This window comes from Orbicella faveolata, unplaced genomic scaffold (genome assembly GCF_042242905.1).
Source record: "Orbicella faveolata isolate gen_17 unplaced genomic scaffold, um_ofav_v1 contig_2, whole genome shotgun sequence".
In the NCBI taxonomy this organism is placed as follows: Eukaryota; Metazoa; Cnidaria; class Anthozoa; order Scleractinia; family Merulinidae; genus Orbicella; species Orbicella faveolata.
The window spans coordinates 25,340,001-25,351,297 of record NW_028301547.1 but is presented as its reverse complement, the minus strand read 5'-3'; the positions used below and the strand labels follow the sequence as shown (position 1 = coordinate 25,351,297).

The window sequence follows — 11,297 nt, the reverse complement described above, 5'->3', positions numbered from 1 at the left end:
TAAATGCAACGCATAACTGTCTTACGCTTTATCCTTCAATTCAAATCACACATGCTGGAGAAAATAAGCGTTATAGTCATCATAGAAAACACAGTGTCAAGCTGTGTACAATAGGATCGAAGACTTTATGCCCACCATTCGCTAGTGGCAAAACTACCAATCACAATCAAGAATTCTCGATCCGCCGAACGAGTATATAATACCAAAAAAATATGCCAGGTGCGGAGTGTTACCAAGTATTGGTCTCTACCACTCCATGTTATCGGCAACTGATGAGATCCAGAAGGATCGAAACCGCGGTCTTGCCTGATCTACAAGGCTACGAGCCTCCTAACAAAAGAGGGACTATTAACAGTCTCCAGAAAACCTGACAACATCGCAAATAAAAGCAATGACAACCACAACGTGGAGCTGGATGAACAATCATAGGAAGAACTCCTAAATTCAGAGCTTTTGCCTGAACAAAACCACACAATATCATAAGCAACACGCAAAACGGCCCACAGACTTGCGCGTGAACACCCACTTTTGCAGTTCCAGAACGAACAAACTGGAAGGACAAAAAGCTCGATGAAATTGATGCAAGAAGCATAAGAACGTCTCTCTAAGACAGACTCATAGCTTTCAACAAGGAAAGCTACAGCTATCTCTGGCGAAGCCGGACAAAGATAAATATGACACCCGTGATAACAAGCAGCATAACTTGCAACAGTAAATCAAACAGCCGGGCCCGGCGAAATAATACAAAATGCAAGTAACCAACACGCTCACGGAATATTTCAAACTTTGTCCCTCCAGAGCTAATATTTAGAGAGCTTAAAACATATCTTGCAATCAAATGAGCTAAAAAAAATAGCACGTGGCCAAAAACAGAGGTGTCAAACTCAACAAATTACACGCGGATAGCAGCGGAAACCACGCAGACATATGACCTCTAACGGCTCTACTCTGGTGAAATGTCCTCCTAAAAACAGGATTATTGCTTAGCGAAATATTCAAAGATCCCCCTATCGTACAATACAAAAGGGGCAGATCCTCAAAGATATGCTAGTTCGAGCAAAACTCTCAAAGGAGCTATGACACGTGGATAGGAGTTGTGTAGGCCTGTCACCCCATTGTTATCACTCGAGCTTGAATGGTCACTTGCACGAGAAGACGATCGGGCAAAGAGCGAAACGATCAAAATATGGCGGAACTGTATCGAGCCGAGAGGAACTGGGGTAAATAGGCTTCGTGTAGGAGAACAGTTTCCTTCCTTAACAACAGGCGGCAACCAAGGGTTCGAACGTCACTACCGGCTTCACGTTACATGGTATGAGTCATTATGAGCTTCGCATTACATGGTATAGCCATGACAACCATCTTATTTCGAGATAGAATTACATGACATGATGATATCACATTACTTATTTCGACCTATTTCGACCGATTTCGACCTGTTTCATGTCTTTTCGACACATGATGAGTCGTAATATGTCGTAATATGAGTCGTAATTTTGTCGTAATATGTCGAAAAGTAATTTTGCTACAGATGGCGCGTCATACAGATGGCGCGTCATACGTCATAGCCTTTTGATTATTTCCGTTCAATTGGTTTGTGTGACAGCATCATGATCAGTTTGCAAATTTGAAAATGCAGTGTCACCCAAGTCCAATACCAGAAAATAGTCTAAAGGCGGAAATCATTTCACAGAACGTTTGAATCAAACATTACCGTTTTATTTCCAACCTTCACAAACTAAAACGTGCACAAGTCTTGACGTACAACTCTACGAGAACATCAGAGAGAATTCAAAGAGCTTCCGCTTTCAACATCGAATCCATGATGGACGTTTATGTGGACTACAGCTGCGAAGACAACAACGAAACTGGCAGAGCCAAGCTTACTGTCTGTGCCTTCGATACAACAAGCATCAGAGATGTAAAGTACGCTATTCAGGCCGCCGTTCAAGCACCAGTTTGTGATCAACAACTGTTTTATCAGGGACAACCGGTAACAGACGATGACATGACTCTCAGCAGATTGTATTTCAGGGTGGGTGACTGTTTTAAAGTGCAATTTCTTGCTGCAGTGGACATTACACGAATGAGTGAGCTAGTGATTGTGTTAAAGGACTTCGCTCGAGAAATTGTCGAAAAGCTCAACAGACAGCTTCCTGTCATAAACACAGAAGAGGAGCCCGACAGCCTGAGGAGACATCATGACTTCCTTTCTGTCCGGCATAAAGCTGCATGTCTTGCAATAGAGGAGCTTCAGGATTCCTTTCTCTACCCATGGAAATGTTTAAGAACCGTTGCTCAAAGACACTTTTTCGTTCAAGAGAGAGGATTTGAGGCTTTTTTGGAGGTGTTCAAATTTTCACGCCAAATGTACCAGAACTTCAACGTGTAAGTATAAAAGCGTTATTTTATATAATTTTTGCAAATGGTGCTGCAATTTTAATTTGTTGTCCTGGCCCGGGCTGTTCGAAAGGTGGATAAAGCTATCCATCGGATGAATCACCATCCAGGGAATAGCGTGGTTTGTTTTGTAAACACTTATCCCCTGGATAGAGATTTATCGGGTGGATAGCGTTATCCACCTTTCGAACAACTGAGACCTGTTATTTTTAAGGTCATTGAAAATGTCCTATATATTTTCAGAATGACTTAATGAATTTAGCCACTTCAGTATCACCCTTAACTACCAAATTTTATACCGTTTTTCCGACTCTCGGGAATGACCACATTTGAGCTGTTACTTCTCCATAGTGTTCAATCTTCGTACTCCGTTTTTTCTTCATTAACCTCACTGTTGTGAATGCTCTGAGATTTGTTCGTCTATCATAAATAACTCCTCTCGTTAGAACATCTTAAGATATGCCTCTTTGATATCTAGCGACCGGTGGACGGAACACTCTAAAGCAAAACCTGAACATTACGCTGAAATTTGTGCTTCAGGAATTCTTAACTTGAGAAGTTTATGACTTGTTATTTCTAAAAGAGCTATGCATTTAGCGAACACAGACCTCCTCTGGATGCGTTAGAACGTCAGTGATTTCCGCTGCCATAGTAGTGGCTGTTCCAGTCATTGCCGAACTTTGACCTCAAATTTTCTTTTTCCAGACTCCCACATTCTTGTTTGGTCTCTGAGAATTTGTCAGTGCTTGTCTATTGCCTGTTAAAAATGTTAAATAATATTCCCGTTTTTCCGAAGACCTGTCTGTCTTGGAGGGTAAAAAGTAGACACGGACACGAAAGAAATTTCTTTCATACAGTTTCCCAGTCTGCCGTCTTACTTGCCATGAAAGCACAACGTAGCGAGGTCCCCTATTACGATCACTCGCCGACTCGTTCATGGTGTACTTCGCTCTTTTGTGGGACTTCTGTAAGTTGGGCTGCTCGAAGTACAATACAAGTCTAGCTTGAAGGGCAGAAACGTAATCTTTGACGGCTGCTGTACTGTTCAGTAAAGCATGAAAAATTTTGAAAGAGAATCAACAACTAAAAAGGAAACACCATTACATCTTCGAATCGCTGAAAAATGAAATCATGATAGAGAAAATAATAAATGCAATTGATTTCGAAGTGTTCTAAGTGCTTCTCCGATTCAATAATATAAACTACTCTGTAGAACAAAGTATAATATGTACTGTCATACCTACCTATACCTATATCTCTCAATACCATAAGGTACATAAGGCTTTGACATTCTCTTTCTACCCACTTCGGTTTGCTGCTAGAGCTCTGTCGGTCGCCCATGACTGCCACCCAATTGCGCGCCTTTCTTCTTCAATCATCCTCCTCCATGTTGATTTGGGTCGACCTGGTCATCTCCTCTCCTCTGACCTCCACTCCGATGCTGTAACGCAGTGCTCTTCTTTGTCTTCCCTCATAATATGTCTAATACAGCTCCACCTTCGACGTCTCATCTCATCACATGCTCTGTTCACTCCTGTGATCTGGATTTGTTGATGGGAAATGGTTTGGGCCACCTTATTCTTCCTTTGTCGTTTCTGACATTCTACTCGCATAACTTTTGACTTCTTTGCATTGATCTTAAGATAGATTCTCGCAGATTCGTCGACAAGCCTGCTGGTCTTACCCCTTATGTCGACGTATTTGGATGACAAAAAAGCAATGTCGTCTGCAATGTCTAGGTCTTCTAATACTGAGGCCAACTTCCATCGTATGTTAGTTCTCCTGCCCTTGCTCTCTAACGTCCTGCTCATGACCCACTCTATTGCAAGTAGAAATAGAAATTTGGAAAGGTCACATCATTGCTTTACTCCTGACTTAACTTGGAACCATTCCATTGTTTCACCTTCCTCCAAGACTGCGCCTTCCACGTTGTTGACACTGCCTTTACCAACGCGGCGATAAGCTCTTCTGGGATACCGTACATTGACATGATGTCCCCGATTATGGCTGCTGGTTCCATAAACTTCCTCTATAAACAGAATCGAAAGCTTAAGGCATAAGGCATAAAGAGGGGAAACGAGCTCAAATACCATGTAGAACAGCATTTGACGATTCTTTATACGCCACTTAGATAATCTTTACGGCTCTTTTTTAACCAACAGAAAGGAAAATTCAGTGGAAACAACCAGGACTCCAGATCAATACAAACACCTCATTAATCAGTGGCAACTCTATCTTCAGTCGTGCTGTCTCTCCTTTATCTGGGGCTTTGGTGAAACACCTCAGAATCGGAAATTTCTTTTGCCAAAGGGTGTATTTCCCCTGGCAGTTGATGCCCTCCTGCTGAAGCCACCCCTCCTTGAAGACTCTGACATACATAGCAGGATTGTCGATATAAATGAAGCAGCCCTAGGACCCATTGGAGAGTGAGTAAACCCAGAAAATGATGTCTGCATGTGCTTATTAAGTCATAAAGATGTACAAAAAATTCCACTTCTTAAGTTTTTCGATCAAATTTTTAGTTCTGCATTGGTTGTTAACATTTGGTTGCGCATGTATGGACCAATTTGTTCGACGTTGGTCATCATGCGATATAGAGCGTTTTCAGATGACCTCGCAGCATCCTCAGTCTTTGAGAAGCAGGGATGAAGGGTTGGTTGAGTTTGTGGTTGGCTCTCGCGTTGCATCAAAAGTTTTTCTCCAAATTCCAACTCGATCAGGATAGAGGACCCTCATGAAAACCAGCTAAAGCTGAGGTGGCTTCCTATCTAAATATTCAATAAATTTTTATCATTTCTTTTAGCCATTTTGGAGTCCAAAAAATTGAGTGGCTACCATGTTGCTGTCCCAGACCAATCCTTTGGGAGTTCAACTTTTTTGTTAAGTTAATACTTGGCTGCTGGCCACGTGAGTCAAAACGCTCTACAAACAGTTACCTAACAGGTGACCATGCAACATCTCATCCACTCGTTTATTTAGTACACTGACCAAGAATCAACTCCTACACAAGCTTGTTGAAACTTGAGTCACATCTGCTTGCCTGATACTCGATAGACACTTAAACACAATGCCGATGTTACCTGTCACCATTGTCCACTTTAAGCCTTTCCATTCTTTGATTCTTTCTTCTGTTTCTTTTATTTGTAGATTGGTGGAGTACGATCCCAACCTCCAGGAGGAGGTTTCCAAAATGTCTCCACTGATTGACAAGTTACTCTTTATGATAGACAGGTGTCAATCGGAGCCTGCAGGATATTCATTGTATTCAAGCCAGGTGGCTTCTGACATTTTGTTTTATTGCACATGCAATATCAAATCTGCCCAGCCATTGGTTGATTGTGGAGCACTGGAAAAAATTCTTAATATCACCCAGAAGCTTCTGATTGATAAGGACAGAGATGCACCTCTTAGGTGGGAGATCTACTGCAGATTGGTTTGAGACCAACTAAATGTATAACTTTTGCCTTTTAATAAATTGTGGTGGGAAGGCATAGCACACAGTATCTAGTACTAGTATCACTGGCTGGCAGACAGTATTGCGTTTTGTAAATAACCTGTGGTGTCAATGTCTTTTTATCAGGTACTACTGTTGTCTGTTCCTGGCTAGACTGCGTTCAGCTTCCCTGGTCAGGCTGGACAGAGACACGTGTGCTGCTGTTGAAGAACTTATTGATGTGTTCCTAGAACAGCATGTTCCCAACGAGATTTCAAAATGGGAGGAAGACACGTCGCACGTTCGGATAACAATGACGCCTCTGGTTCATCTCGCCTTTGCTGCAGGAAAGAAATACTACTGTAGCCAAATTAAAGTCTTAGAGTGTGATACGCCACAAAGTGAATACGCATATGTTCTCAAGAGCAAACAATCAAATGCTGCCAAAACTGAGTTCAATAAAGCTGAAGCTGAAACTTCACGTTCTCAAAACAGAGGAGGAAAAAGGAAAGTAGTTTTTCTTGAAAACAAACAATCAGAAGCTTTCGTAACTGATTTGGATGACGCTGACAAGGATGATGTGAAGGAATTTCAGAGTAGTTTATACCCTTTATCACATTCTGACAACAGGGTAGAAAATCATGAAACAGTTTGCAAACGTAGGAAGATTGAAGGACATACCCTGTTCGCAACATCTGATAATCCGGAAATTGTAACTTCAGTGTCTGAGGACAGAAACTGTTTGACAAGAAACAGGAAAAACCAATTCACATGGCCAGGCTCTCCATCAACACAAAAACTTGGAATCTTTTCTCTGATGCACATGTTTTCATTCAAAGAGAACCAGCAGTTAGCGCTCGTAGAGAATCTCCTTCCATACTTGGTGTGTCTATCGTGGCATCTAAAGCGTGATGAGAGGGAAAAATTAAGAACAAGTCTGGCAAATTTTCACGATGGTTTCTCGCCTCCATCTTTGAAAGTCATTGCCAAATCCATGCTTGCTCTTGTTAATGGTTTAGACATGGTTTACAAACTATAAACAGCCCAACAGACAGTGGAAACGATAATCACAGTATAACTGATCCATGGCATAGGTCACACTGAAAACGATACACAACATATCGTTGATTTACGCTTTAGGACTTTTTCTTCTGTACTTTAGAAAATAGCCCAACAAAAATACGCGTGCTGATTGGTTTGAAATCGGGTTTCTATGAAACACTTAGATCATGAGCTCGAGATTTCTATCGCTCGTTCAAAACGTTATCTTAATCCTCTTCACAGACACCGCGAAAACGCAAAGAAGCGGCGGTCATTTTGATAATATGCGCACACTGCTACGCTACGCACTATCTACCACAGAATAGATATGAGCAGCGTGGCCAATCAGAGAGCAGCATTCGTGGTAGAACGCTAGTAGATTTATACTAAAACTCGATAGAAACACGATACCTGTTTTCTAATTCTTAATTGAACGCTCTTCGTCTACTACGCGGCTTGCAAACACAGGTTGGATAGTTGTCTGTGCTTCAAGGTTGAAGTAAGTTGACTGTTGACCATATTTGTTTACTCCTAATCCTTGATGGAAGACAAAAGCACTCGAACAACGGCTCTAGTTTCGGAGTCGGTACCGTTTGATGATCGGAATTAGTCACCAGAAATTCTCCCTCGTACGACGAAAGTTTTCCTGTTTCTTTCTCCTGAGAAGCATCCGCCAATCCATTCGGTGTCAAAAAACTCATTTGACACGTTTGACAGTGACGTCAGTGCTTTGTCATCTCTAACACTACTAAAGCACACATATCTCTGTTAAATACTCGTTTCATATTCCATAATAAAAATATTCAAATAGCAACACATAGCTACACAGGGGAAAGTACTTCCCGCTCCCGGAACCAATCAGATCGTAGGGTTTGTTGAATTCTACCCGCTCAAGCACTGAGAAAAAATTAAAATAGATAGACGTCTTCTTGTTATACCTACTTTCTGTCTAGTGTTAAGAAAATCCTTTTTGGGACGAAAATAGTGAAAAACCGTTCCCGTTTTGACACCAAAACAACTCAAACTCATTCTGTTTGAGTCCTCGACAACTAGAGCCGCATATGCCAAACTAGCCTCCTCCCCTCCCCCCCACCACTCCGCACAACCCTACACCTTAGCACGACTTCATCTATTATCTATCATTTTGTAATTGTCGTAAAGTATTTCCACAATGATAACGTAGCTAGAGGGATTTATAGCGGGGTTAAGTTGGGAAAGAAATTCCCAATTCACTCCTCTTGTCGCACGAAACCTGTCCATTTCAAATATCTTGAGTTGGCTAAAGAACCTTTTGATTATTTCCGCTTAATTGGTTTGTGTGACAGCAGCGTGACGCATTCATGTCCAATACACCCAACTAGAGTCGATTCGTCTGAGGCACTTGACGATTCGACTCGATTCGCACGGAGTAGATCCGCATCACCGGAAGTTAACACCCGTGAAATAATGGTACATAAACGTTTCTCGTTCTTAAAACGTGACTACAAACTTGAGTCGATTCGTGTGAGGTACTTAACCATTCGACTCGATTCGCACGGAGTCGATCCGCATCACCGGAAGTCAAGACCCGTGAAATAATGATACATGAGCGTTACTCGTTCTTGAAACGTGACTACAAACTTGAGTCGATTCGTGTGAGGTACTTAACCATTCGACTCGATTCGCACGGAGTCGATCCGCATCACCGGAAGTCAAGACCCGTGAAATAATGATACATGAGCGTTACTCGTTCTTGAAACGTGACTACAAACTTGAGTCGATTCGTGTGAGGTACTTAACCATTCGACTCGATTCGCACGGAGTCGATCCGCACCACCGGAAGTCAAGACCCGTGAAATAATGATACATGAGCGTTACTCGTTCTTGAAACGTGACGACAAACTTGAGTCGATTCGTGTGAGGTACTTAACGATTCGACTCGATTCGAACGGAGTCCATCAACCTCGTTCCCAGGGTCTCTCATCTTACCGCCCCCTTCGCTCGCTCCAGGGCGCGGTAAGATGAGAGACCCTGGGAACGAGGTTGGGAGTCGATCCGCACCACCGGAAGTCGATACCCGTGAAATAATGATAAATGAACGTTTGTCGTTCTAAAAACGTGGCGACAAACTTCGGTCGATTCGGTGAAGCACTTAACGAAGCGACTCGATTGGTCGGGAATGTTTCCTGCAAAGTGGAATCGTGTCCCTTGCTGTCGATTCGTCATACCTGAAATCGATTTGCGCGAGACTTAAAAAGTATAGCGCATCTGAGCTTTGAGGGTGGGTTGAAAATGTTGTCGATTCGACACGACTCGATCGAATCGACACGAATCGTGTCCCTTGCTGTCGATTCGTCATACCGGAAATCGATTTAAGCGAGACTTAGTAAATATAGCGCATCTGGGCTTTGAGGGTGGGTTCAAAATGTTGTCGATTCGACACGATTCGATCGATTCGACACGATTCGATCGATTCGACACGAATCGTATCCCTTGCTGTCGATTCGTCATACCGGAAGTCGATTTGCGCGAGACTTAAAAAGTATAGCGCATCTGGGCTTTGAGGGTGGGTTGAAAATGTTGTCGATTCGACACGATTCGACCGAATCGACACGAATCGTGTCCCTTGCTGTCGATTCGTCAAACCGAAAGTCGATTTGCGCGAGACTTAGTAAATATAGCGCATCTGTGCTTTGAGGGTGAGTTCAAAATGTTATCGATTCGACACGATTCGATCGAATCGACACAAATCGTGTCCCTTGCTGTCGATTCGTCATACCGGAAGTCGATTTGCGCGAGACTTAGTAAATATAGCGCATCTGGGCTTTGAGGTTGGGTTGAAAATGTTGTCGATTCGACTCGATTCGATCGAATCGTAACGAATCGTGTCCCTCGCTGTCTATTCGTCATACCGGAAGTCGATTTGCACGAGACTTAGAAAATATAGCGCATCTGTTACAGCAAGGGACCCGATTCGTGTCGATTCGATCGAATCGTGTCGAATCGACAACATTTTCAACTTACACTCAAAGCCCAGATGCGCTATATTTACTAAGTCTCGCGCAAATTGATTTCCGGTATGACGAATCGACAGCAAGGGACACGATTCGTCACGATTCGATCGAATCGTGTCGAATCGACAACATTTTCAACCAACCCTTCAAAGCCCAGATGCGCTATATTTACTTAGTCTCGCGCAAATCGACTTCCGGTATGACGAATCGACAGCAAGGGACACGATTCGTCACGATTCGATCGAATCGTGTCGAATCGACAACATTTTCAACCAACCCTTCAAAGCCCAGATGCGCTATATTTACTAAGTCTCGCGCAAATCGACTTCCGGTATGACGAATCGACAGCGAGGGACACGATTCGTGTCGATTCGATCGAGTTGTGTCGAATCGACAACATTTTCAACCCACACTCAAAGCCCAGATGCGCTATATTTACTAAGTCTCGCGCAAATTGATTTCCGGTATGACGAATCGACAGCAAGGGACACGATTCGTTGCGATTCGATCGAATCGTGTCGAATCGACAACATTTTCAACCCAACCTCAAAGCCCAGATGCGCTATATTTACTAAGTCTCGCGCAAATCGACTTCCGGTATGACGAATAGACAGCAAGGGACACGATTTGTGTCGATTCGATCGAATCGAGTCGAATCGACAACATTTTCAACCCATCCTTCAAAGCCCAGATGCGCTATATTTACTAAGTCTCGCGCGAATCGACTTCCGGTATGACGAATTGACAGCAAGGCATACGATTCGTGTCGATTCGATCGAATCGTGTCGAATCGACAACATTTTCAACCAAGCCTCAAAGCCCAGATGCGCTATATTTATTAAGTCTCGCGCAAATCGACTTCCGGCATGACGAATCGACAGCAAGAGAGACGACTCGTGTCGATTCCATCAAAGAGGGTCCTCGAATCGACATCCCTTTGGTCGAATCGTCAACTTAAAACACGAATCGACTCTAGTTGGGTGTATTGGACAACCCTCGCGTGACGATCAGTTTCCAAATTTGGAAATGCAGTGTCACTCAAGTCCAATATCAGGAAATAGTCTTAAGGCGGAAATTAGTTCTCGCGGATCGTAAAGATTTATGATTAAACATCGTTCGTATTTCCAAACAAACTTCATTAACTACTAAAGTCTTGGCTAACAACTTTACGAGAACATCAGAGAGAAAGAACTTCCGCACTCAACATCCAACCCATGATGGACTTTTATGTGGACTACAGCTGCGAAGACAACAACGAAACAGGCAGAACCAAGCTAACTGTTTCCGACTTTGAAACTGTAACCATCAGAGATGTAAAGTACGCTATTCAGGCCGCCATTCAAGCACCAGTTTGTGATCAACAACTGTTTTATCAGGAACAACCGGTAACAGACGATGACATGACTCTCAGCAGATTGTATTTCCGGGAA

General features: G+C 42.9%; 2 protein-coding genes across 2 annotated transcripts in view; both read left to right on the top strand.

Moving 5' to 3' along the window:
* Positions 1 to 1,333: 1,333 nt before the first annotated feature.
* Positions 1,334 to 7,800, top strand: LOC110049889 (uncharacterized). Its single transcript, XM_020755734.2, has 4 exons — positions 1,334 to 2,388; positions 4,563 to 4,826; positions 5,548 to 5,811; positions 5,981 to 7,800. The coding sequence occupies exons 1-4, from the start codon at positions 1,823 to 1,825 to the stop codon at positions 6,870 to 6,872; spliced, it is 1,986 nt and encodes a 661-aa protein (XP_020611393.1). The 5' UTR covers positions 1,334 to 1,822; the 3' UTR covers positions 6,873 to 7,800.
* Positions 7,801 to 10,582: 2,782 nt separating this feature from the next.
* Positions 10,583 to 11,297, top strand: part of LOC110049871 (uncharacterized) — a 7,584-nt gene continuing 6,869 nt past the window's right edge. The window contains exon 1 of the mRNA XM_020755715.2: positions 10,583 to 11,297. This exon is cut by the window's right edge and continues 350 nt beyond it. Within this exon, the coding sequence (XP_020611374.1) occupies positions 11,082 to 11,297 (216 nt within the window). The 5' untranslated portion in view covers positions 10,583 to 11,081.

Excerpts from the sequence above, each read along its gene's own strand:
- LOC110049889 (XM_020755734.2), top strand. The coding sequence starts at position 1,823 with ATGATGGACGTTTATGTGGACTACAGCTGCGAAGACAACAACGAAACT. Across the intron at positions 2,389-4,562 it reads ATGTACCAGAACTTCAACGT|AAAGGAAAATTCAGTGGAAA; the intron begins GTAAGTATAAAA and ends TTTAACCAACAG. Across the intron at positions 4,827-5,547 it reads GCCCTAGGACCCATTGGAGA|ATTGGTGGAGTACGATCCCA; the intron begins GTGAGTAAACCC and ends TTTTATTTGTAG.